General features: G+C 40.7%; 2 protein-coding genes across 4 annotated transcripts in view; both read left to right on the plus strand.

Moving 5' to 3' along the window:
- Positions 1-37: 37 nt before the first annotated feature.
- SFT2D2 (SFT2 domain containing 2) lies at positions 38-12,740 on the plus strand. Of its 2 annotated transcripts, none has more exons than XM_021548838.4 (8): positions 38-2,896; positions 3,407-3,493; positions 3,814-3,899; positions 4,995-5,076; positions 7,087-7,122; positions 7,247-7,305; positions 8,026-8,055; positions 8,649-12,740. In XM_021548838.4, the coding sequence occupies exons 1-8, from the start codon at positions 2,849-2,851 to the stop codon at positions 8,686-8,688; spliced, it is 468 nt and encodes a 155-aa protein (XP_021404513.1). In that variant the 5' UTR covers positions 38-2,848; the 3' UTR covers positions 8,689-12,740. The 2 variants fall into 2 exon arrangements, with proteins under 2 accessions (XP_021404513.1, XP_021404512.1); XM_021548837.4 differs by lacking the exon at positions 38-2,896 and adding an exon at positions 2,983-3,119.
- A 178-nt stretch (positions 12,741-12,918) lies between these two features.
- Positions 12,919-24,590, plus strand: part of TBX19 (T-box transcription factor 19) — a 29,223-nt gene continuing 17,551 nt past the window's right edge. The window contains exons 1-3 of one of the 2 annotated variants that reach the window (XM_085571711.1): positions 12,919-18,344; positions 20,808-21,029; positions 21,221-21,450. In XM_085571711.1, the coding sequence (XP_085427837.1) occupies positions 21,254-21,450 (197 nt within the window). In that variant the 5' untranslated portion in view covers positions 12,919-18,344; positions 20,808-21,029; positions 21,221-21,253. The remainder of the gene's footprint in view (positions 18,345-20,807; positions 21,030-21,220; positions 21,451-24,590) is intronic. The other variant, XM_031504018.3, reaches the window with a different exon arrangement.

Here is a 24,590-nt window from a genome sequence, read left to right on the forward strand (position 1 = left end):
ATTTCAAGCAGGTTTTACTAATGTGGTCTTTTTTGTTTGGATTTTTTTTAACCTATGTCTGGAGTTGATGATAGACTGGTGGTGAGTTACGGTTTTCAACAGCATTGGAGAAATGACTGTTGGGAGTCTGGGTTCTGTTGAGTTCACAAGCAGGCAGGACTATTGTCTGGACCCCTCATCCACTAACAGTTCTAAAAAGATTTTGTTACTGCTGCTTCAGATACTAAGAAACTACCAGAGTTGTAAAACTGGCATGATTTTATTATTTATTATTGAGAAATAATCCACAGTAAAAAAAAAAAAAAATCCTCTGCATTTATTTTGATCTGTTTGTCCTAAACTACCCATTTTGCTTGGCTTCCCCTACTGATAATCAACAAAGTTACTTCTTGTGGTTTCTGGTCCAGAGTCTCACTTTAAAATATTCATTTCATCTGAGGATAGGTTTAAGTGTAGGGAAAAAAAGTATATTTGTTTGACACTATATAAAGGTAAAATTATTTGTGAGGCATTAACTCCAGAGCAGGAAGAGAGCTGGAGGTTAACAGAGAGACACTGGTAAGTCTCTTCACAAATGCTGGTTAAATCTGGTGTCAGCTGGAGTTCTCTGGGCAGTTCTGGAGCTCTCACTTGGGGTCCCTGTGCTACTCCAGTCATGTGTGATGCTGGAAAGGCATTGCCCTGTACTGGCCTTCTGGATGTGCCTATATGGGGATGGTTCTGCTGCCCTGACGGCCAAATTGCAAAACTGCAGTGGGGCTTAAGGCTGGGGAAGTCTGATCCCTAAAGGATGCTGGTATTTGCAGTTTGAGAAATGAGATCCTGTAGGGCCTTAGAAGGATGCCAACATGTATTCCAGACACATAATTTTGGTTTAAAATTTTTCTAAGTTATAATATTGATAGAAGTGTGATCACTTGTATAGTCATGGTTTCAACACTCTGTAGATGAAACTGAATACTTGCGTTGCTGGTGGAAATCCTGCAGTACATTACTGGTTTGGCCTAAGAATGGGGCAGCTAAGCAGGTTTGTCTGGGTTTGCTGCTGACACTCAGTGCAGGAAACAAGTAACTGCAGTGAAAAGCAGTTACAAGGTGCTTGCAGATAAGAACATGGACACATTCTGATGTCTTGGGGTTTTTGTTTAAAAATCTTCATATTCTACACTGCATGGCTTAACTAGAAGTAACTCGCCACAAAACCTAGTATTTAACCATTTCTTTTGTGATGTGGTTTTCATTGACACTGATGTTTTTTTTGGTGGGGGAGGAAAGTGTACTGCCATCTAAGGGACTGTTTACAAATCACACACAAATTTCACTTTTATTTGAGGCAGCCTGGTCTAGTGAATTCTACAGCAGGTGGAAAGGCAGGAACTAACTGCAATTTTTCCTGTGTCACTGATTTACTCTAACCATGGCAAAGGCATTTTCCTGTGCCTCCATTCCCTGTATGTAAAAATGAGTGTTAATATATGCCTACATCACAGAGAGACTGTGAGGATTAATTTGTACAAATATATTGATTAGAATATTTTTTTTCTGAAAACACCTTCAGCCTTATCTTTGGAATCCTTTGGAAAGGATTACTGCAAAAAAAAAAAATCCATAGGATAAGTGGAGAGAACTGAAACAGTTTCTGAAAGAAGTCAGTGGTGATAACTCAGATAATTATCAGACATGATCTGGGTGAATGAATTTATGGCCACTTTGAAATAGAAGCAAGGTCCTCTATGTGCCCCATTACAGTCCTAAATTCTGTTGGATTTTTTTCATCTTTCTGCCCTTGTTTCCTAAACAGTTTAGAGTCAGGATGCAGAAGGGGACTGCGAATGAATGCAGCACCAAAGGGATTAAAATCCGTTTAATAACAGAAGATTATTTGGGTCCACTCCAGTGATAGAGGGAAGTGGGGAAAAAGTGAAAAGGAAGGGAACAACAAATGGGGGTGAAGAGATATTTTCCTGGTAGAAGTAAATCATGGCACTTACTCTAAGCATATATTATTGTACATGCCTTAGAGCTTATAAAAACACTTTACAGCTGGTATGACTGGGAGCAGAGCTTATGTAGTGCTGGCATGAAGGAAACTATATCTGCATTTGTTAATTCAAACTGTGATTTGAGCTTGGTCAGTGATGCTAACATTAAACTCCTTTGGTCTGAAATAGAGTGTGGGGGGAAAGCCACAGAGTGGGGAGGGAGCAGTGGAAAGGGTGCTCTGCATGTTTAGCTTATACTGTGTGTTTTTTCTTGTCCGTCATACATCCTAATTTGTAACCTCTTGGTAAAGTTTTATGGAATGGACTTTTATCCTGACTCTATACTCTCCATCTGTTCTAAAGGGTGCTGTGCATTTCAGTGGAACACACCTGTTGGAGAAATCACAAGAACACCATTAGCAAGTTACAGTTACAACAAATTCAGAAGTGGAGCACTTTGTGACTTTCTTACACCATGCAGATTACCAAGAAGCAGCAGTAAAAACTGTTGTACAGCAAGTGTTCTGACACAAAATTTCCACATTAAAGCACCACTTTGTATAAATAACTTCAGTGGGGAGGGAGTGGGGTGATTCTCCAGCTATTTTGTGTCGAGTTTTATGTGGCAGTTTATATTGTTCCTTGTATGTTGCTAAATAAAACGTAACAAACGTTTTACAGTTCTGTTTTTAACTGAGCAAAATAAATTGAAATAACAACTTGTAATGTTGAATTTTGGCTTCTAGTAGGACATTGCATCCACATACCTTAATCTGGCAGGAGACTGCTAGGCTCATTACGAAAATAAAGTGAGCAGGAGAAGAGGCACAGTCGTGGGATTAAAATGAAACCTCACCGACTATAAAATGAATTTTGCTACTGCCAAGCGATGGATTGGAAAGTGCTGGGAGGAGGTAGGATATATCACATCTGGACTACATCCCCCGGCAGGCTGGGCGCCGCCCCGCCGGCCTTCCCCCTACCTGTGGCGTGCAGGTGTGCGCGGTGGCTGCCGGGGCTGGTAGTCCCTGGGGAGGGTAGGGCATTCCAGCCGGCCGGGCGGGGTGCGGAGCCATGGACAAGCTGAAGCGGGTGCTGAACGGCCGCGACGCGGAGGAGCCGAGCGGCCTGGCCGAGGTAGCGCTGCCGCCGCCGGGCGGGGGCCCGGCCGCCCGTCCCCGGTGTGCTCGGCGCGGGGGCGGAGCGGCCACCCCGGAGCCCGCGCGGCGGACGGTCCCGCGGGTCTCCGCCAGCGCTGCCCCGCGGTTCCCGGAGCCGCGGCATGGCCCGCGCCCCGCGGGACACTCGGGAGGGTGCCTGAGCGGACACGGCGCGGCAGAGCCCAAGAGGAAGTTTTCGCCCTCGGTAAGACGCGGGAGCGACAAGTAAACAAGTTTCGCTTTTGTTTTTCTCCTCGTTTCTAGGTTATCGATGCCACTTCCTTAGGTTGGGACACCCGAGTGAAAGGTTTCATTGCGTGTTTTGCGATCGGATGTCTGTGCTCGATCTTGGTAAGGCCTTATTAGCAGATCTCCCCGATATTTTTGTTTCGGGAGCCCAGATTATTACAGCCTCCCTCTGTGCTGTTGCTTGATTTTCCCCACTCTCTGCGGAGACGTTTGACTCGCTTCCAGTTAGATGCAATACGCTGACTCTTAACAAGAATACCAGTAAATGCGATTTACTTTCCTATGCGTGATTTTACAGTTTGGCTTGAAGTTTTCTTAAGATTTCTTTTGTGACATGACACTTCTTGAATATTTATATTTGTTTCAGTTTAAAACCTGTTAATTTCCCCCCAACTCCTTTCTCTCCAAATGTTCCTTTTTAGGGTAGTTGTCTGCTATGGATACCAAAGAAAGGGCTGGTACTCTTTGCAGTGTTTTATACCCTGGGGAATATTGCATCCATTGGGAGGTAACAACCTTTATATATATTTCTGTAATACAGATGAGAAACAAAAGCAGAATGATAGTGCATGAGTGGTAGAAGCTGTTGCATTTGCAAGAGAAGATTTGCTTTTGTAGATAATTTTCTTGTTGAATTCTACAGAACAGCATTTCCCCAGTAGTGCAGTGAAATGGTAAAGAAAATTTTAATTTTGTTTATTATTATTAGTAATGCATTCAAGGTAAAAGTTGCTCATCAATAAACAGGAATCACACTCATGCTGTGAACATGAGGTTTTTTGATTTTGTTCGTTCCTCCTCCCCCAGATAAAATAATTCTTTGCCATTTTGCATTTGGAAGTGCTCCGTGTGTTTTGGTGATTATGTTTGGGGCAGTCTGTCAGGGCAAGCATATGTAGTAAGACTTCATGGCCATCTAGGTTCTTAAAGCAAAGCCCTACATACTCCGTGACAGGCCCAGCTTTCTGTGATTGTGGAAACTTGTCGTGATGCAGGAAATCATAAATAATGCTTCCAATGGATTTGGAAGTAATATGCTAATGAGCAGAATAATATAGTATATGAGGCAGAAATATCACTTTAGATAAAAGTTTCACCTTGTATAATTCATCCAGTATCCATCACCAGGGCCCTAAATGAGGCTGCAGATCTGGTAAGGGATCAGAGAACGGATCCAGGCATGAAAACAGCCTTTTATGTAAAGGAATTGAGCTGGATTACCTGGCAATCCATGCAGAGCCTCTGTGGATGGTGTTGTTGAAAAGCAGATTTAAAAGGCATTTTTGAAAAGCAGGTTAGAAAAGCATCTGTCAAGGATGATCTGATTTGAGCTGACCTTGGCCTGTGCTTCTAACTTGATAGTTGTGCTCTGCTTCTGTTAATTTTAACAGAACAAGTGTGAATAAAATTGTAAATACTTTGCACAAAGAAAAGGAGGAATGGATTTAGTCTCATTATATAATCCCATTTCTTTTGTTATTCCGCACTGATTGCCATAACAACACAGTGTACTGATGCTCCTATGGCAGCAGACAGTCTAATCTTACCGAGTTTCACTTTTGCCTTTCTCATTTCCATGTTCATCTCGACTTGTTTTTCCCAGCACCATGTTTCTTATGGGACCAATGAAACAATTGAAGCGGATGTTTGAGCCCACACGTTTGATTGCTACTATTGTTATGCTAGTAAGTATCCAGGGAGTCACTTTGAGCTCATACAAACCTGGCAGCAATTTTCATTCGAGCCAGCTGTGGCTCAGGATGTGTCTGGAGGTGTTTTTTTGGTTGGTGTTTTTTTGACTTTTCTTAAAATGTCAAACACTGCATATGTGCTGTAGTGGAACGGTAAGCGTGACACCAGAAAAACACCTCTCCGGTAGGCAAAACTGAGCTGAAGCCAACTTGTTTTGCTAAATGAGAATTAAGGGTCTGTGGCTGGTGTGTGTGAACCATGCATGTGCTTTTTTAGGGTGCTTGAGGTCACAACATTGTATTTACGTATTGCCTAAGAAGTAAATGATGGGAAACGAATTTTTTTTAAGTTGTACTATGGATGTTGCTAGATATTTTATTTTGCATAATTTTGTCATTTTATATTCTGTCTAATTGCCTTGAAGGATCTGTGTAGGTATTTCTACCTAGATAAATTTATCTCTTCATGACAAAGCAACTGGGGAAACTGTGCCTTGGTCACCTTGCATTAAGGATCATCCCAGCTGGCTGATAGCTTCAGGTTTTGAAACTTGTATGACAGAATGAAATTGCAAATTCAACATTCAGTGGAGTCACCCTTGGAATTACTTTATTTTCAGAAGATGGAAGTTATAGCAAACCTTGTGTTGTGTGTGTTTCTCTGTCTAAAAGTTGCTGATATGTTTCAGACTGACTTCTTTAAAGTACACAGTTTTTTTTTGTCTCTGCAACTTTCCTGTTTGCTTCTGGCAAGTCAAAAAGTTGAAAGGTGCTTCAACTTGCATGAAACTCCCATTTTCAGTCTGAATATCCTCAGAGTGCTTGCTTGTATCAGCACTTCCCAATTTCTCTTTACACATCCAGAGATGCTGCAGAGCTTGAGAAATTGACTGTGTATGCTTGCAGATCCAAGCAAGAAGCTACTGTGTGGTGTGTGTGTGTGTGTGTGCTTTGCATGCATTCAGGATGCCTGGAGTAAGGAGAATTCCTGGAATGTTGTTCACTGGGATAAAGCCAGTCATTACATGTATGATGCATATTTAGACCAATATACAAATCACCACCTTAAAACTAATGGAAGAACTGCATTTGTTGTCAGTACTGATTGATCTCAAGTGTATGATTTCATTGGCAATGCATGTCTTAGTGTCTGAATATGCAGTACTTGATGGGAGTTTTTTTTCCATTCTAGCAGCAAGATGCACATTATAATCTCTAGTTGCACAATGGTGCATGTGTATCTAAAGGGTGTTGGATGCTGATGAAGGGAGAGGAATTATCAGCATCTATCATAGATAAATGAGCTGTCAATCTTAAATTGAAAATGAAAACTAATCGAAGGCTTCTGTTAAAACTGAAGATTAAAGCAGAAAATGATCCTACTACCCCCCAAGATTTTACCTATAGTAAAGAAAGTAAAGTGCAACTCTGAAAGGAGAAAAAGTGCTGGTTTGAATGACTGTGCCTTACTTCAATATATACACAGGAGAGCTAGAAAGCAATAGCCCAAAATTCTTGAAAGTGTAGCATGGTCTTAATTGGTGAGCTTTTCAATGCCATAGTAACCATGTAATCATCAGGAACTGTGCAGAAGTAGAAAGACTAAGAGTGGTATATGAAAAGTATTTTGAAAGTATTATGTGAAATGATGAATTATGGTGTGTACCTGTGACACCAAGAAGTGTGTGGGATGGAGTAGGGACCTGCAAAAGAGCTGTAGGAACCTCTTCCTCTTGCTCCTTTGCAGCCATAAAATCATTTTCTGGAGATACCAGGCTGATATTTCCTGATTGCTTTAATTCACTTCAGAAATGTAATAGCGAGAGCACTTTAAATGCAAGGAACCTTTAAATACAAGGAACTCTTATGATGCAGAATTTAATTAAACTGGTAAATGATGTAATTAATTTCTGTCTCTGTGAAGGACCCCATTACAGTGTTGCAAATATTCATAGAATCTGGAGTTGTTTCTATTTTTAATTAAAATAATTTGCTTTCTTCTAGTTGTGTCTCATACTAACACTGTGTTCTGCTTTCTGGGTGAGTACTCAAGTCCTGTATGTATATATAACTGGAGTTAATGTAATTGGAGTGTGTTTTAAAAGTAAGATTCTTACACTGTTGTCTCTACTGTGTTTCTTCCCCCCTCCCCTCTCCCCTCCAGTGGCGTAAGGCAGGACTCGCGCTCCTTTTCTGCATCTTACAGTTTTTTGCCATGGCATGGTGAGTGATTTCCTCCCTGCACACTCTACTTTCTGTTGCACCTGACACCAGTAGCTGAATTGTGAGTGGATTTTGACATGGAGTTAGGTGGAAGGTAAATTTTTTGCTTGTCAATCCCTTAGATTCAAGACAATGCGTCAGTGAGGAGCTGACCTTTTCCCACTTCTTGGTCTCTCACACAACCTCTCAACAGAGGCTCTGGAGACAGAGCTCAGGGCTCCATTTCTCTGAGCTTGAACTGAGCTTAGTTTTTTTCTTTTCCTTTTAAATCAATTTGTTGCCTACTATCTGGTATTTCTCTTTTACACTGTCCTGAATTTGTCTCGTTCAGAGACCAGATTATGCCATTCAAACTGTCAGTGTTCTTCATGTTAACATATGATCTGTTTAAGTCACCTAAAGAGTGCACAAACTGATATAGACACCTAGTCAGCCCTTAACTCTAATCTTGCCTACCTGTAGGTGTTGGAGCATAAAGAATACTGGATGCAGGAGAGCTGTGTTTAAAATGCCTTCATAACATCCCCCTCTATTTTGCCAGTGTTTGATATCCTGGCTGGGCTAAGATGGCTTGCAAAGATACTCCTTCCTGTTACTCACAGACTCAAAGCTTCATTTTGGTTATGTAACTTGCAGTTTAGAATATCAGAGAGGTTGTTCTTATTTGTGATTCTAATAAAATCTGACATGAAAAGTAACTTTCAAAATCTTTCTTCTTAGGTACAGCATTTCCTTCATACCATATGCAAGGTAAGCTTTCCTACTCTTTTACCCTTTGTCATTTTGAGGTTTAATCATACAGAAGATTAGTTTAGAGAAGCATTGTCGTATGTGGCTTTAGAAAGTTTTCCACAGTGCCAGAAATAAAACAAGCATCTTCTCTAGTGGGAGAACACAAATGGAGAAAATGAGAGGGCTTCCCACAGAAATATATAAGCCTGCTGACCAAATACTGAGCATAAGGCTTGCCTTTGGAATGCCTGAGTGCTGGTCCAAACTGCTACTAGACAAGTGTATTCTTCTGTGTCCCTTTTGTCCTGTTCTCCCCTATGAGCACCGTCCTGTGTGAGCACAGAGCTGTGTCTCCTGCCCCACCTTCAGTGCCTTGCCTCACTGGCAGCCTTGCAGGTGTCACTTCTGCAGCAGGTGGGCACTGAGCAAACCTGCTGTCTCTAAGGCATTTGTGTAGTCGTGCAAATCATGTTAATGCAATGAATACATGGTAAACTGATCTCTACAGTCCTCAGTGTCATTGGGATAGCAGCATGGAATGACTCTTACCAAATAATGTAACTGAGGTGGCTCTAATTCTCTTGTGTTTTTTTTCTTTCTCCTACCTGTAGGGATGCTGTGAAGAAATGTGTTTCAGTCTGTCTGTCCTAACAGGAATACTGGATGCCTCTCAAAGTTCTAGGCAGTTCTGGGTAGAACTGTGTTTGGATTATTGTGTTGTGTGTAGTTTCCTACTTCTGTCTTGAACATGTGCCTTTCAGCTGCTTGTTAGAAGCTCCTAGTGTTACACCCGGCGTCTGCAGTTGCTTGGGGTTGTAAGTGGTGTCTGTGGGACAGGGGGCTTGTGATCAAATGGAATTCAGTCTGGCAGAAGAACTGGGCAGAGGCCCATAATTTGTTATGGTGATTCTTGCATAAATTCATGCATTTGGTTTTGCAAAAGTTTCAAAGTAATGGGTGAAGTCTATAAGGTGAAGACCTTGGCTGTGATGGGACTGTGCCAGTTCTAGAGTTGAAAACTGATTTCTTACCAACAACTTGGGATTTTTTTAAATAGCCTCAAGTCACTTAATCTTTGCACTGTTTGCCTTGGATAATGGAATATTGGTATTCTTTCTTTTCCTGTCTCTCTTGCAAAATTTTAGGTTTATGAAACTTCTAAAAGATGTAATTTGAAAAGCAAACACAGTTGTGGACTAACCATGAAATGTTTGCATCTTTAATGAAATACTTAATTCTCAGTCCATACTGTTAGTATTTCCTAAAATACATAAAGGGGACATTTTCATCTGAAAAATCTTGATCCTGTTGGAAAAGCACTTGTGAAATAAGGTCCATTGATGTTTTCAGCTACCAGGAACTTGAGTTCTTTTCCTTGTTCATGATTGCAAGGTAGGAAGCTGACATTTTTCACATGAAGTGAAGTGCTTCTCTTCTCCTTCAGCTGTAGCATAACAGCAATGCAAAGGGCTTAGTAGACAAGCAATAAAAGAGTTTATGTATATCCTTCCTCAGAGGACAAACTGTCATAAGGTAGAAATGGGCTATTGTTTTTAAGGAGCCTGGGTCAGGGAGAAGACATTTTCTGAACTTGTAAATAAGTTAAAACTCCAACATTTTTCTTTGTTTCTTTGTAAGTGGAATCAGTTTTCTTTCTGTTAAAACTCTTACACACACCAGTGAACTTCTCTGCCTGGAGGAGAAAGTACAAAATTCTGTTGCCTGTAGTGACAAGGAAAGCGTGAAACAATCCTGCTGCCAGCTACAAACAAGTGCTGAACAGTCTGTATCCAAATTCCAAGGCCACTCTGTGTTCTCTTCATCTTCTGAGCTATGTATAATCATTTACTCCCACAGCACAGTAGTGGTCAGTTTAATATCTGAGCACAGATTCCTGCTTCTGCTGTGTGAGATAGTGTTTAACTGCTTTCCCCTTTCCTCTTACCAGACTGTCTTGCTGAAGCCCGTGTTTAAGATTATAGTTTTCCAGTGCACTCTGGTGGGAACTGAGGAATCTCTTCCTCAATCTACCAAGAGTTTAGTTGTTTAAGAGTATTGTGTTTGCATGCCATGTGTATCCCTGACTTGTATTACAAAGACTTTAATATAGGAAAAGTCTGGATCTCCTTGGCTGTGAAGTATAAGCTCACAGTGAAGGCAAATAGCTTTGTGAAAGTGCCTAAGAAATTAATTAAGCCAAAATCTTAAATTAAAGTGTCCTTCTGATAATTAATAAAGCGCACTACCACCCACCTGTAAGGATCCTCTAAAAAAAAAAAAAAATCAAAGATTCCCTTTTGCAGATAGTATGAAAGGGAGATTTTGACAAGTGTTCTGTGGATTCCAGGTGGCCAGAATTATTGTTGCAAAGGCAATTGAATGGAAAGATGGCATTGATGTTGGAATGAAACAGTTATGCAGATTCAAGTACTGTGTCCTGGCACTTTTTTTACCTCCCAGATTTAGAAGTTAGTTTTGAAATAAATGTGTTGACTATTACTGTTCTTGAAAAGATGATTTGGTTAAATTCTCAAGAGAGACTGGGAATTAAAGAAAATTGTTCTTTCTTTTCCCTGGCTGATCTGAGACAAGTGTCTAAACTGATGTATGTCTTTTTTTTATCAGGGACTAAGTTCAAAACCTAATTTACATCAGTCAAAGAACCTATACCAGTCTTCTGTTAGGACTTTCATAATGTTTACAGAATTCCTTTATATAAGGGAAATTGAAATGCAAACCTAATGCCTTTTACATTCCAATTATTCCTTTAATTTTAGCATCTCTGAATGTCCCTGGAAAAAGGTACAAGCACAGTATCTATTATTTCTCCTTCCCTCTCCAGCTAAATTACATTAACTCTGATCATCATTCTGGGTTCAGCAGCCATGATAACAGAATTTGACTTTTGGGATTCTTTTTGATTACTTCAGAGTAGGAGGAGTACATGTCTTTTGCTTATTCCTTGGCTAGCTTGGGCAGAGTTCTGGTAGCCTGACTGTCTGGCAGTTCTTCTGGAAGAACAGTGCAATTGGGCATGGTGAATATTAGTTTTTCAACGTGCACTAGTTCTAGCTACCTAGAACCTTTTAGCTGGCTCTTGTGAACACAGCCAAGTAGGAAGTTTATGAAAATACCAGTAGATGGCACATAAATGGATTTTTGTCCTTTCCCCCTCTCAGTTTAAAACTGTAATTCCAGCTCCACAGCCTTTTATTCAGGAAGAGAGAGCAAATCTTCATTTGACTTCACAGCACATGAGGCTAAGCAATTGTGCCTTTACAGAAAGGGAACTCAAGGGAAGATGGCAAGGACACAAGGATCACAAGAGTGCCACTGGAGTTTATGTTGCCCTTTGGTGTTGTATTATGTTCCTGGCAACATCAAACAGTAGGAGAGACTTGCCATATTCTTGCCAATATGTGAAACATACTCAGGGTTTGTTGCTTCATCTACAAGTAGTTCTTACTTAAAATAGCTCTCCCAGAACAAAACTCTTTAGATTCTTATTAAATTTTAAATGGTTGTAGTGAGTCTGTTGACAAGTTTATCAGCAAAAGAAATTTCCACTTAACTGAAGTACTTTATTTTATTTGATTTTTACATAACTGGGGAGTAAACTATATGAATATTCCCTCCTGAGTAGTTTTCAATCTGAATTAGATGATATCATGATACCTTTTTTTTGGTCATTAAACCTACTTTGTGTTACGTTTTGATATCATCAGCTTTGGTTATCTGCTTGGCAGGAAGCATGGTGCGTATTTCTGAAGCCTTCCATCTCACTGTCCTTGTGGGTAGGAATGTGTTGTTGTGTGTGCTCTACTGCAAATAGAGAGTTTGTGGTTGGAATCACAAACTCCTTCCTTCCCAAAGTCCTTGCTCTGTTGCCTACAGCACTTAAAGCTGACTTCCCTAAAGAAACTTTTCGATGTTGAGTGCCCATCTCAGTAGGATTTGGTGTTCTAACAGAAAGTGCTTTTTGCTCAGCCTGTTGACCAATTTGCCCACTTTTTTTTCACTTTTTGCTGTACAGATAACATAACCTCAACCAAGCAGCCTTAGCATACAGTTCTAGCATGGAATTTGTATGTCCTGGATCAGCTGACTTTCCAGCTATATTAGAGAGGGAAATAGGGAGGGTGGTAGTCATCTGTTCCCAATGTACTGAGACTCTATACATTGAAATGTGGGATTTTTTTTTTACTACTTCAATGTTTTGCTGTTTCATGTGGTAAAGTCCATTATGAATACTGGTACTATCTGAAATGGTTCAACATTGATGATGTGAACAATTTAATGTCATTTAGTATTTATAGTAATAAGATTATTCAGGAGCTGTTACAAAAACCAAGGAGGAATTTTCTGCCACAAGTTGAAATTCTTTTCAGAAACCATGTTTTTAAAAGGAAAGTGTATTGGGCTCTATGTGTGCTGCAGACTTCCTGAGAAAAGCTCTTCCTTCATTTTGGTACTTAATCATGTTCATGAAAGTGAGATCACTGTGCTATTGTAAACTGAGGAGGAGGATGTTTAAACACGTTTGTCTTAAATACTGATGTTTACATCCATAGCAAATACTGGCCATTTTGGAGGGAAAACACACAAATGGTTTATTGTCTTAAAACCATGTGCCTTGCTGTAATGTGACTAATTTTTTTACCAGCTGTGGAATTGTTTTGTAAAATAAAAAACAAACTCAGAAATTCTCTGCAATGTTTTATACTGTTACTGGTTGTGTTTGCTGATGTGCTTTTTCTGTGCATTTACACAGTTTGATTTCTACTTTGATAAACATCTTTTTTTCTGACTTACAACTTTCTCGTAAATGAAGTGAAACCCTTACAAATGCTGTTTATTTCCTTCAATAAAGTTATCACTGCATTAAATTAATTGTTCTTATGGTCAATGTTCTTAATGTTCTTAGGGATTTTTAAGCAATGCTGATTCTCCTGATGATGCTGAAATTGCTGTGGGTAGTTTGTTTCCTTTTGTTTGTGTGTTTGGTTTATTTAAAATTATTGTCCTGTCCTCACTTCCTTTGCTGTGCACACAACTTTTACTGCTTGGGGGACTTTTTGTGTCACGAATGTTTTGCAGCAGCTTCATCCAGCAGTTACAGGCACCTAGACATCTGGTTGGCATGAGTGGAGTTGTTAAAGTGAGGATGATATTTTTATTACTTCTTACGTATTGACCTCAAGAGTCAACCTAGGTATGCCAACAAGCTATCCTTAGCTATCCATGCTACAGAGGAAATAACACCTGGTGTTATTCTGTCAGCAAAGACAACAGGAAGTAACATGCTTCTGAAATAAATATGCTTTGAGTGCTGATGTACACTCAATAAAATGTAAATGAAGTAAATTATCAATGATTTATGAAGTTGTGTTAAAAATAATTAGAGGCAATTATTTTATTTTTATTAGCTTTCAAAGAGCTGGTCTGTTTAAGTGTTTGCCTACTATGCATCAAAGACCTGGCATGGTTTAATATTCTTTGGCAGTGTATCAAGGCTGTGTGTGCATTAGGCTGTTCATGGTAAGTTACACTTTCTCCTAACTGACAGGCAGATGGGTTTTTTCCCTGTCTGCAAGGGTGGTGGTGAGACTTGTGTGCTGTGGGAGACTGTGTTAAGTTTTCACTTATCTTTTTTTTTGTTGTTTTTTTTATTGTTCTTCTAAGCAAGCTCTGTCTCACAGATGACGGAACTGAAATTTCTGTCCTACAGGAAACTCCAAAGTTGTGTTTGGAATACTAGCAGTAGCTTGTCTTCTGTAGTGTAGAAACCTAAGGGTTTGCATTTTATCTTTTTAAAAAGGTTAGTGTCCCAGGAATGTTGAAAAGCTGGATGCATCTGTCATATGAAGGCAACTGCGATTTCTCAAAGGGCAATAAATCCTTTCCGTGTCTAATAGCTTAGAGGTATTTTGCTTGCCTAACTCAACCTCCTGCATAACAATAAAGCTGTTGAACTTTGCCACTTCATTCATGCTGAGATCTTAATACTTGAATGATTAAAAAAAAAAAAAGGTGAAATCTTCATTTGAAATCCCTAAACAATGATCAGCTGCCCTAAAGCGCATTCTGTTGATGCATGAATTTGCACCTTAGAAATGCTCTGAAATGGTTTGTCAGTTCTGCTAGAGCATCTAGTTCCTGAGTCTCATTGCCTTGCAAAGTCACCAGCATTCAAATTCAGTGACAAGGCTCATGGAAAGCTGCTGTAATGTCTACCCCTTTCCCTTCTTCCTTGAGGTCTGATTTGCAAGAGAAGGTATTTCATGGATGTGAGCCATCCCTTTCCTGTTGAGCTCAGCTTTGATTGCAATATGTGTGGGGGTACAGGCTTGTAACTGCCCAGCATGAAGTGCTGGAGATTCCTAAAGGGAAAAAAAATCTGGTTTTCTCACTTTTCAGAAGTTAGCTGCTGGTGAATTAGAGATGGAATAGTCTATCTAAGCTGCCAATCTTTGGGATTGCTATTTTAAGTTAGCCTGGTTGAAACCCTTTTAAGTTTCTCTTGCATTCCCTTGTGGCATCTCTAAGAGAAGTTATTCCTGAGAATTCATGCTTCAAAGCCTCTGTGGGAATAAGTGTGGAGTAACATGGGGTAGTGTAAAAATGGTACAATGAAAGTATCACCTGGTCAGCATGATTTTATTGCAGCTGAGGGGCTGTCATGCCTTAAAAGCTGGGAAGTACTGGAAGATGGAGGGGGGCATTGTACAGGGCACATAATGACAGGACAAGGGTGAGCAGCTTCATACTGGAAGAGGGGAGGTATAGATTAAGGATTAGGAAGAAATCCTTTACTATGAGAGTAGTGAGGCACAGGAACAGATTGCCCAGAGATGCTCGTGATGCCCTATCCGTGGAAGTGTTCAAGGCCAGGCTGGATGGAGATCTGAGCAACTTGGAAGGTGTCCCTGCCCATTGCAGGGGGCTAGAATGAGAAGATCTTCGAAGTCCCTTCCAACCCAAACTATTCTATGATGCAATATGTGGTGTGAAAAGAAAGTATTTTAAGATGGGCATGTGCTCCTGTGGTTTCTGTTTGTGTGTAACAGGATGTGTCAGGCTTACCACTTTTGACAGAATCAACTGCTTCAATGAAGTTATTGTTGTAGCTTGTTAACCCTCATCATTAGCTTTAACCAACACATCCAGGTCAAAAGTGCATGTTTGGTTTGCCCAATAAACATTGAATGTGTTACTTTTGTTGTGAAATGTTGTAGGTAGAACTTAAAGCTTTGCTTAGAATCTCTTACCTTTAAAATTATTTTCTTTATCTTAAAGATGCGAACAGTAATAGTTTCTTCCTCTAGGTTGTAATTCATGTCTGAAGACATTGCTGAAGATCTTCAAGTAAAAAAAAACAAATGAGGGAAAATTATAATTATTGTTTAAAATAAACTAAGTTACATTCATCACCAGCCTGACTACATATACTTGGTTTGCTGTCAATGTTTTGGTGAGGGGGGGCCACAGGGGTAGCTTCCCTGGGAAGTTGCCAGAAGCTTCCCATACACTGATAGTGCCCAGGCCAGCTGGTTCCAAGATGAACCCATTGCTGGCCCAGGCTGAACCCACCAGCAAGTGTGGTAGTGCCTCTGGGGTAATGTATTTGAGGAGAAACAACCCTTGCACTACCGCAGCCAAAGAGATGGGAGAGAATTTGTGAGAGAAAAAGCCCTGCAGACACAAAGGTCAGTGGAGAAGGAGGGGCAGGAGGTGTTCCAGGTACCAGAGCAGAGATTCCTCTGCAGCCCATGAGGTGAGGCAGCTGTGCCTCAGCTGCCCATGGAGATACATGGGGATAGAGAGACCCACCTGCCAGAGCAGCTTGATGCCCATAGGAGGCTGTGATTTGTGGGAGACACAAGTTGGAGCAGACTCCTGGACAGAGGAGCCCACACCGGAGCAGGTTTGCTGGCAGGACTTGTGACCCTGCAGAGGACCCGCACTGCAGCAGCCTGTTCCTGAAGGATTGCACCCCATAGAAGTGACCCATACTAGAGCACTATGTGAAAAACTGAAGGCTGTGGGAAGAACTGATGGAGAAGTTAATGGAGGACTGTTTTCTGTAGGAGGACTCCTATGCTGGAGCAGGGGAAGAGTGTGAGGAGCCCTTCCCCTGAGAAGGTCACTGGTAGGGAAGGAGAAGAGAAAACCAGGAGAAAAGTTAGGCCTAGGAATAAATGAAGGGTGGAGGGAAGGTGTTTTAACATTTGGTTCTATTTCTTATTAGCTTATACTCAGTTTTGATTGGTAATAAATTAATTACCCCAAGTCAAGCTTGCTTTGTCCATGTTGGCAGCTGGTGAGTGATCTCTCCCTGCCTTTATTTCAAACCATGATCCTTTTGTAACATTTTCTCTGTCCCTGCTGAGGAGGGCAGAGGATGGAAGAGACAGAGCGGTACCCATCATTTGGCGGATACCTGGCACCCATCCAGGGTCAACCCATCACACTACATTAAGGTTTTTTATTTGGGTTTGGTTTTTTTTCTTCCTTCTCCTTTTAAAAAGCAGAAAGATTGTTGTAGAAAACCTTCCCTGCTCTCTGGGCTCAGAATTAATCTCAGTATAATCTCAGTTATAACACCAGACAGGGAGGTACCACTCAAACAAGCTGTGTGCTTTTCTGCTAAAAACATACCCAGGGGAAGTTATTGAAACTGTGCCCTCACCCTGACATTAATGAAAAGGCTAATCTTCTTTAAGTCTCCTCTGGCCTAGCAATCTCTTAAGGGGCTAGACACATGATTAAAAAACAGAAGGAAAGCAGCTGTCTTTTTATCCTTTGTCAATTTTTCTGTGGTAGTTGATAGGTGTTGATTTCCTTGGAGTGTCATGGTGATAAAGGTTACATTTCCCTGTGTTGTTGGGACTCAGTGTTCAGAGGGGGTTTAGTTGAATGCTGCAGTGAGAGCTTTGGAGATGGAAAGAATGAGTTTTATTTTCTGCAATTTCATCTAATGATGAAGGGCTGCCTTTTCTTTGGAAACAGGCAGCTAAAGGCCAAAAAACAGCTATCCAATGTCAAGGCAAGACAGGCCTCTTTAATTGCCTTTTTTTTTGTTTGCTTTTCCCCCTTCCTTTCTGTGTACCTCTCCAGCTGGTGGCCAGGGGCATATAAGAACAAGCTTAATTAGAAAGTCAAAAATAACCCCTTGCTTTTTCCTGCTGAAACTTAGTGAGTGAAGTCTAATAAGAATTGCAGGATTGTTCTGATTGCTCTTTCACTGCTCTCCCCGGTCCTCATTGCTTCATTTAAAATGTGAGGTACTAAATTCTTATTAGTGAATTGGAGATGATCATGAGTGTTGAGTTTGCATTCTGAGCTAGTTCTGCCTGTCTATGACCCACAAGGAGTCTGATACCTGCTTGGAAGGGCCCAGCTCTCCCAGCTGGGTTTCAGGGAAAGCTTTCAAATTTACAGGTTTTGTAGGGGCATTTTCTGTTCCTTCTTCCACCCCTACTGATTTGCTTGTCCAATTAAATGGGTGGTAAGTGCAAGAGGGGCAATAAACAGTCCCCCCTTGCAGTGACACTGGCTGTCAGACACCAGAAACATCTACTGTGCTCCTCTGTAAGTCAAAGCTACCTTTTCTTCAAATGTTAGGTTCAGGGAATTTTAGCATCCAGCCCAAGAAATTACCTACATCTGAGAATGGATTGTTCTCTCTGTCCTGGCAATACCTACAGCTAGTGACATTAATCTGTTTGGGCCTCTGTTCCAGCACTTGTAGACATGGAAAAATTAATCTTGAAAGAAAGTAGGATAAAGAAGGGTTGTTTGGAAAGCATTCCAAGTTTTTATTTAGGTGAATGGAGGGACAAAACATTAGAGGATGTCTCTCACGTCTCCTAAAACAGGCTAAAGATTCAAAGTAAATTTCCACAGGTAATATTTTTGTTAAGGGAAAAGCCAACAATAAACAAATAACTGTGATTCTGAATCTCTCTGGTTTCTGTTCTGCAGCCCTCTCCCAGGGCAGCTGTGTGACACAGAGACAGTGCACAATGCAAAGAAGTCTCATTCATGGAATCTGGAAGTATGTTTTTAAGTAAAATCTCAGGCCCAAGTACATTCAGCTGGTCATGTGCTTGCATATGTGTAAACATTTTGTTTTTTTTTTTTTTGATTAATTCTTTTAGGTTGGAAAGATGGAAAGATATGTCAGTGGTGAACTCTGCCTTCTGCTACATACAACATAAATTGCTCTTAGGTTGAACTCTTAGAGTTGAAACAACCTTCCCCATGCTGAGAATAGTAATTGGGCTGTTCCCACTAACCAACCACAGGTAACTACTCTCATTTTGGAAAAAGTTATGGTTTCAGATGTCCTGAGCTATGGTAACATAATTACTAAAATTCAAACTGTGTGAAAGTCAGGTATCTTAAGATGTTAGATTTGTGGTTTATTTTTTCCTCTGGACACTAGACTTTCAAGAATCAGACACCTTGTATGAGTGGTAACCATAAGCACACAAGTGTTACCCACTTCTGGGATCTGAAAGTGCATTTTATTACTGTGCAGAATACAAGTTTTAGTATGATACTCCAAAGTTAAAACATTCATGCTTCTCCCTTAGGGATGCTATCTGTAAAAAAATCCAGTCTTATTGATGAAAAATTCTTATCCCAACCCATTACTGGAATAGGTCCATTATCCATTCCTTCCATACAGCCCTTCTTCTCCACAGCTCAGTCCCAGGAGTGCTTTGGGCAAGCAGTGCTCTCCAAGCAGGACCTGCCTTTCTTTTGCTTTATGGCAGCCTCCATTTCCAATCCATTTTTGCTGAGCATATTCTTTACCTACTACTACCCACTACTTTATGGTAGTGATGTACCAGTGTCTGCTGGTGAGAGACTTTCACTTCCTCATGTGGAAACTCTTGCACCAATGTGAACTGTTGTTGCTTTATCATATGCTTTTGGTTTCCTTTAAGTTCTAAGCATCTTGAGGAAGGTAGATGGGATCTGATTTTTTGAGGCTCTATCCAGTATCACTCCACTCACAGCCCTGCAGGAGAGATGGGCAGTGAGTACTTCTGAAAGCCAGGTTGCTTCTCTTTTTATTTGTCTATAGAAAGAACTGTGTGTAACTACTGGATTATTATGGCTTTTATGAGCTGTTGTCTCTTTACCTGCCTTAACTTTGAATATCCTAATCTTTGAGCAACTGTATCTAAACAGGCTGCATGGAAATAGGGCTTCAGCTGAAAAAAAAATCCCAAAGTAATATATACCTGTTTTAGAAGTTCCTGAAAACCTGAAGATGTTTAATTAAAATTCACGGTACTTTCAGCAGCTCAAATTTCTCTGTTTATTTGCATCTATAGTATAATAAAATTTTAAATTCTCTCATATATTTTCCCAGGCATTTTCTATGCCATTTGATCACATGTGGGGAAAAATTACAGCAGTAGCTTCTCTCTCCTCTTTGAGTATTTGGAAAGGGGAACCCAAACATAAAAATATTCCATTTACACCACCATACCTGAGATGCAATTATTTTTCCAAATGCAAAGTGATACCCTTCCAGGTACCCAAATATCCTATAGATTAGAAGTACATTCTTTAGTTGTTCAGCAGTGAAAGTGGGCTGTTTATTAACTAGAACTTGCTAACTGACACCTACTAATGTAACTCACCTGGGTTCACTTATAGAATAATCTAGGTATTTTGGTTATCAGTTGACAATTAAAAAAAGAAGAGGGGAGGAGGTGTCAGAATGTGAAGTTTGAAAGCAACATAGAATCACAGAATTATTTGGGTTGCAAGGGTGCCAAATAAGGTGCCATCAAGCTCTGGCCATTGCTGTTTAGGTGGATGGTACCTCTCAGTTTTTTTAAAGGCAAATCGGTTGAGCTTTGTCAAATGATGGATATAACTTAAATTTTCTTTTATGAAGTGTGCCATGCTCTTTTTTGTCTGTAAAAATCCCCAAAAAGGTCCACCAAATCATTTTGTCTTTCTAAAAGAGACAGAAGCACAGAAATCCAGCAGGGACTGTTGAATGAAAGACTGCAAAATTCTCAATAAGCAGACAGAAAATGTATTTGTCTAAAAATGACCTCTAGGACTATGTTTTCATAATCAAGTCCCTGACTGTGCCTTGTCCAACAGACTGGAAATTTTAAAGACATAAGAGATAGATGTATCAGGAAAAGTTAGGTACTCCAGCATTTGTTCTATTCCAAAGCCCAGTGTTTACAGGTCACTGTTATTTGTGGGGCTTCCACTTAACCCTCCAGCAGGGGACTGAACCCACATGTCTTCTCTCCTTGAATGCTGAAATTGTTGGAGTTCTCTGTAAAATGGTGTCTTTTTTGTGGAGGGCATATGTTGTTGGATCAGAGAAGGTCTGAGGTTCAGGTGAGAGGGAATGACATTTTGGGATGCTAAAGGAGCTTTTGCTTAGATGGACCTTGAGCTTGTCAGCAGTGCCAGGTCTCAGACAGTTAAGCTCATCCCAGCCCCAGAAGTGTGTGGTCTGTCACTGGAAATGCAGCCAGAGGGGCATTCAGCCACCTGTTTTGTGAACGACAGTGGGACCAAGGGATGGACACAATATCCATCAACAATGGAGCTTAGAGATGCTGCCTTCTCCTTGTGCACTGAAACCTCCGTGCAGAAGGGTATTTAAATATTATATTTTGATTTAGGAATGTAGAGGAATGAGGTTAATGCATTTATGCAACATTCATGGTGAAAATATTTTAAGACAACCTTCTCTGTGTAACTATCTTGACTCTTCCCAGCTCCTTCAGTTAGAGTCCACACCAGCGTGAATGCAATTTCCATGCATTGTTTCAGTCTGGGAATGAAACCATTTTCATTAATGGAAACCTGGTTCTCAAGCAGAACAATTAGACACACTTCAGGTTGAAAAAAGATAAAAGCATGCTAATTTGGATGGAGGACTCTTCTTTCAAGGCAGCCAATTGAGTCATCAGCCAGCCACCCACCTGACTGTCTAACAGGTAATTAGGAGACAGTCCTCTTTTTGTGTGGAGCGTGTGCGTAAACCTCCACACACTGGTGTCACTGCCCATTGGGACTTCCAGGGGAAAGAGCTAGGCAGTGGCAAAAGAGTGTGGAGAGCACGTTTGTCAGACGGTGCCCAATGAATTGACTTCTTTTTTAATTTGGCTTATTATTTTTGTCTTTTCAGCAGCTACCTGAAGTTTCTGGCAGTAAAGCTGTCATGGCAGAGCTGGGCTGCAGAAAACCCAGCGACTGCACCATCTCCAGGCTCCTCAGCGTAGTGGAGAGTGAACTCCGGGCTGGGAGAGACAAAGGCGACCCCACAGAGAAACAGCTCCAGGTTGTCTTGGAGGATGCAACGCTCTGGCAGAGATTCAGGGAAGTCACTAATGAGATGATCGTGACCAAGAATGGCAGGTGAGTGATCTGCTCAGCACTGTGGGCTCGTGGAGGTGACAGCCAGGGGGGGTAAGCTCTACAGTAATAAACTGTGTCTGCAGACTCGAGAGAACTGCAGTGAGCACACCAGAGTTTATAGGGGACTGCAGCCTTGCAGTCTGCTAAAACCAGTGTATGAAAAAGACGGGGTGACCTTGCTTCTTTTTGGTCACTGCCAAACCATTCCTCCTAAGAAGCATGCTGGAAAAATAGATAGACTAACTTGTGATTGCATAAAAAGGAAACTTTTGCAAGAGAATACCTCTCAAAACCTTTGTAATGGCTTCTTATTGCTAATAATCATCAGTCTATATTAGCAAGTCCTCATCTGTAGGCTTCAAATTACTGCACAGAAGCAGATTGGTAGTGTTAGACCCAGCTGCAGTTCCCATCCCTCTGGGTATTATTAACAGCTTGTACGAGCAGCCAGTACCACAGTGGGTGCAATGAAACTGCCCTATGTGCTCTGTCTGTATGTGCAGTCTGAATTGCATGGTCCCAGAGTTGTTGCTGGTGCCCTTAGAAACAAGTGTGGAATATTGCTTAGTATACACTGTTTAAGAAGGGGAAAACATTGTGGTATAAATGGATCACATGTCTTACTATTTGGGGAACACAGAAAGGTACAGGAAAAGAGTGGAAAATCTGGTGAGAAGGATGCTAATTCTGAATCAGGCACTAGCTTGAAGAAGGCTCTCCACAGAGGTTCTGCTCTGAACTGAACTGAACAGAGTCCAACCCATAACAGACAAGCAGCTACCAGAATAAGATTTGCACAGTGGCGCTAAGGTTTTTATTTAATTTATCTTCACCAGCCTTTTGCTGCTGCCCACCCCAGCTGTTTCCTCAACATGCACATGTTTTACAAGAGCTCTCAGGAGATCCACATAGAAGAGAGAAATTAAGAGTCACAGAGAAAGATTTATTCATGTGGTGTGACTTTCAGTAATTTTGCAGACTTTGATTTTGCAGAATTTGTAGAGGAAATTACTGTTGACTGTAACTTAATTAGGGACATAGGTGAAAGAAGTAAAAATGAAAAATCTAGTCTATTGGCTCAGCAAGGTGATTCTGCAGAGAGAAGTTACCTTCCCAAAGTACCAGCTCTTGGTGTAAGAGCATTGTTGCCATTCTGATTCCTCCTAACAACCTATGCTGATATAAATCTGCTGCTGAGGTTCTTGTTATATTGTGAAACTGCTTTTGCTTCATTTAAATTGCTTTGAAAACTGCTGTTAGGCTACAGATAATTTCCAAGTGGACTTTCACTTGGTGTACAGTAGATTAAACTGTCTCTTTAGCAGTGTAAGGGACTAAAATGGGTTTGTCGCCAACTAATTAAATTGGTACAAAGAATCACACCTTACCAACAGGGTTTTTTCAGTTTCTTTCCTCACAGCTAATGAAAATCATGACTTCATGGTGATACTAGTTCCTTCTGAAATGTCAGGGTGAGTGTGTAGATAAAATATTTTTATAATGTTGGTAAGGGAATATTTTGTTATCTGAATATGCCTGGGTACTTTTTATTTCATTGTCTAAGCTGCCTGATTTTTTAATTTTAACTTATACACTCCTTATCAGCCTGATTCTACTTTTCCTATAGTCAGTGTCATCTCTAGAAATGTCAGTGAGAGCAGGAATAGAATTCCTTATGATTAAGCTACAGCAAGATTAAAAATTACAAAAGTATGTCACACTGCCATTTGCATTTATCCTTTTAACATAGTTACTGTAGCAGAGACCATGAAAAAGTATCTCTGCATTTCTGAAAGTATTTTTCATCCAAAAACACAGCATCATACTAAAACAAAGAAAATACAGACTGGCCTCAAGCAAAGGACTCTGAACCATGCTATTCAAAAGAAGACAAACTTGAGACAATTTCCTGTGAGTGCTGAGTTTTTCTCAGGTTCAGAATTCTTCAGTGATTGTCTCCAGAGAGAGTCTCAGTTGAAAAAAATATTGATCTTATTCTGCTGCTGCTAAATGAGTACAACTAAACCATTCTTGCTGAAGGGTAGATGAATACTTTTGAAAACTGTGTTCAACAATGAGAGAGAAGAGCCAACCTGAACCTGTGAAAACTAAAACAGTTGGTGTGGACAGACACTTTGTCAGCAAAGCTCAGAAATTAGAGAGAAACCCAATACAGGAGTGTCCCAGAGAAAGAAAGTCTAATTGATTAGTGTTTCTCAAGTGTCAAATTCTAGCATGCACAATTCTATCTGCTCTGAGTCATCTCTAATTGGTACCGAGGGTCCCAAAATGTCACAGTTAGATGAACCAACTTCAGTGTTAATATACAGATATGTCTCCATGGCTGTATCATACTTCATTGTAATAATCACCTGCCCTAGCAATATGCCTAGGGGAAATATTCTGAACAGGATAGACATCATTAACATTGAAACATGTGCTGTATCACAAAATACATCCCAGTGGGTCTAGCTGATACAGTGGGAAACCATCTCCTATTTTACTCAGACCTATTGAATTCAATTGACACTTCAATATCAAATGCAGTGTTATCTGACTGAGCAGGTTTCCTCTCCCAGTGTTTATGCCATAATAGCTAAGCAGTATCCTGAGACTTTGCAATCCTTGTTATTGCCTGGAGACAGGGAGGTGTCACTGTTCCCCTCTGTATATGGGGAGAATCTGTATGGGATCAGTGCAGGCAGCCATGAGTGGGGGAAAAGGAGCACTTCCCAGGCTTGAATGCCAAAGCAACTTCACTGGTTACTGCACATTCAAATTTGATATCAAACATCTTCCCACTCAAGGTCTGTACTGTGGAGTAATTGCAGCAGATTTGCTCCAAATAAAATGAAGAGGATGAAGTGCTTGGCTATTGCAGTGATGGAGGTCACGTGTGCACCTACCTGATCATTGAAACAAACATTCTGACTGAAACAAATTTGGAGAAATCACAATTTGCCATGCTAAAAGACAGATTTTAACAGTAAAGCCACTTAATCAGCAGAACATGTTAGGTGGTAAGTTTTCCATCATTAGAGTCTGTACAGTCAAAACATGCTGGTCCAAGTGAGGCAGGGAATTACCGGGAGCAAAGCCGGTTAACACAGGGAAGTGCTCTAATCTTAGTGCTACAGGAG

This window comes from Lonchura striata, chromosome 1, assembly GCF_050655825.1.
Source record: "Lonchura striata isolate lonStrDom1 chromosome 1, ASM5065582v1, whole genome shotgun sequence".
NCBI lineage: Eukaryota > Metazoa > Chordata > Aves > Passeriformes > Estrildidae > Lonchura > Lonchura striata.

Bases quoted from the DNA above. Each gene is read 5' to 3' on its own strand.
- SFT2D2 (XM_021548837.4), top strand. From the start codon at position 3,057: ATGGACAAGCTGAAGCGGGTGCTGAACGGCCGCGACGCGGAGGAGCCG. The intron at 3,494-3,813 runs GTAAGGCCTTAT...GTTCCTTTTTAG, and splicing joins GATGTCTGTGCTCGATCTTG to GGTAGTTGTCTGCTATGGAT. The intron at 5,077-7,086 runs GTAAGTATCCAG...GCTTTCTTCTAG, and splicing joins TTGCTACTATTGTTATGCTA to TTGTGTCTCATACTAACACT.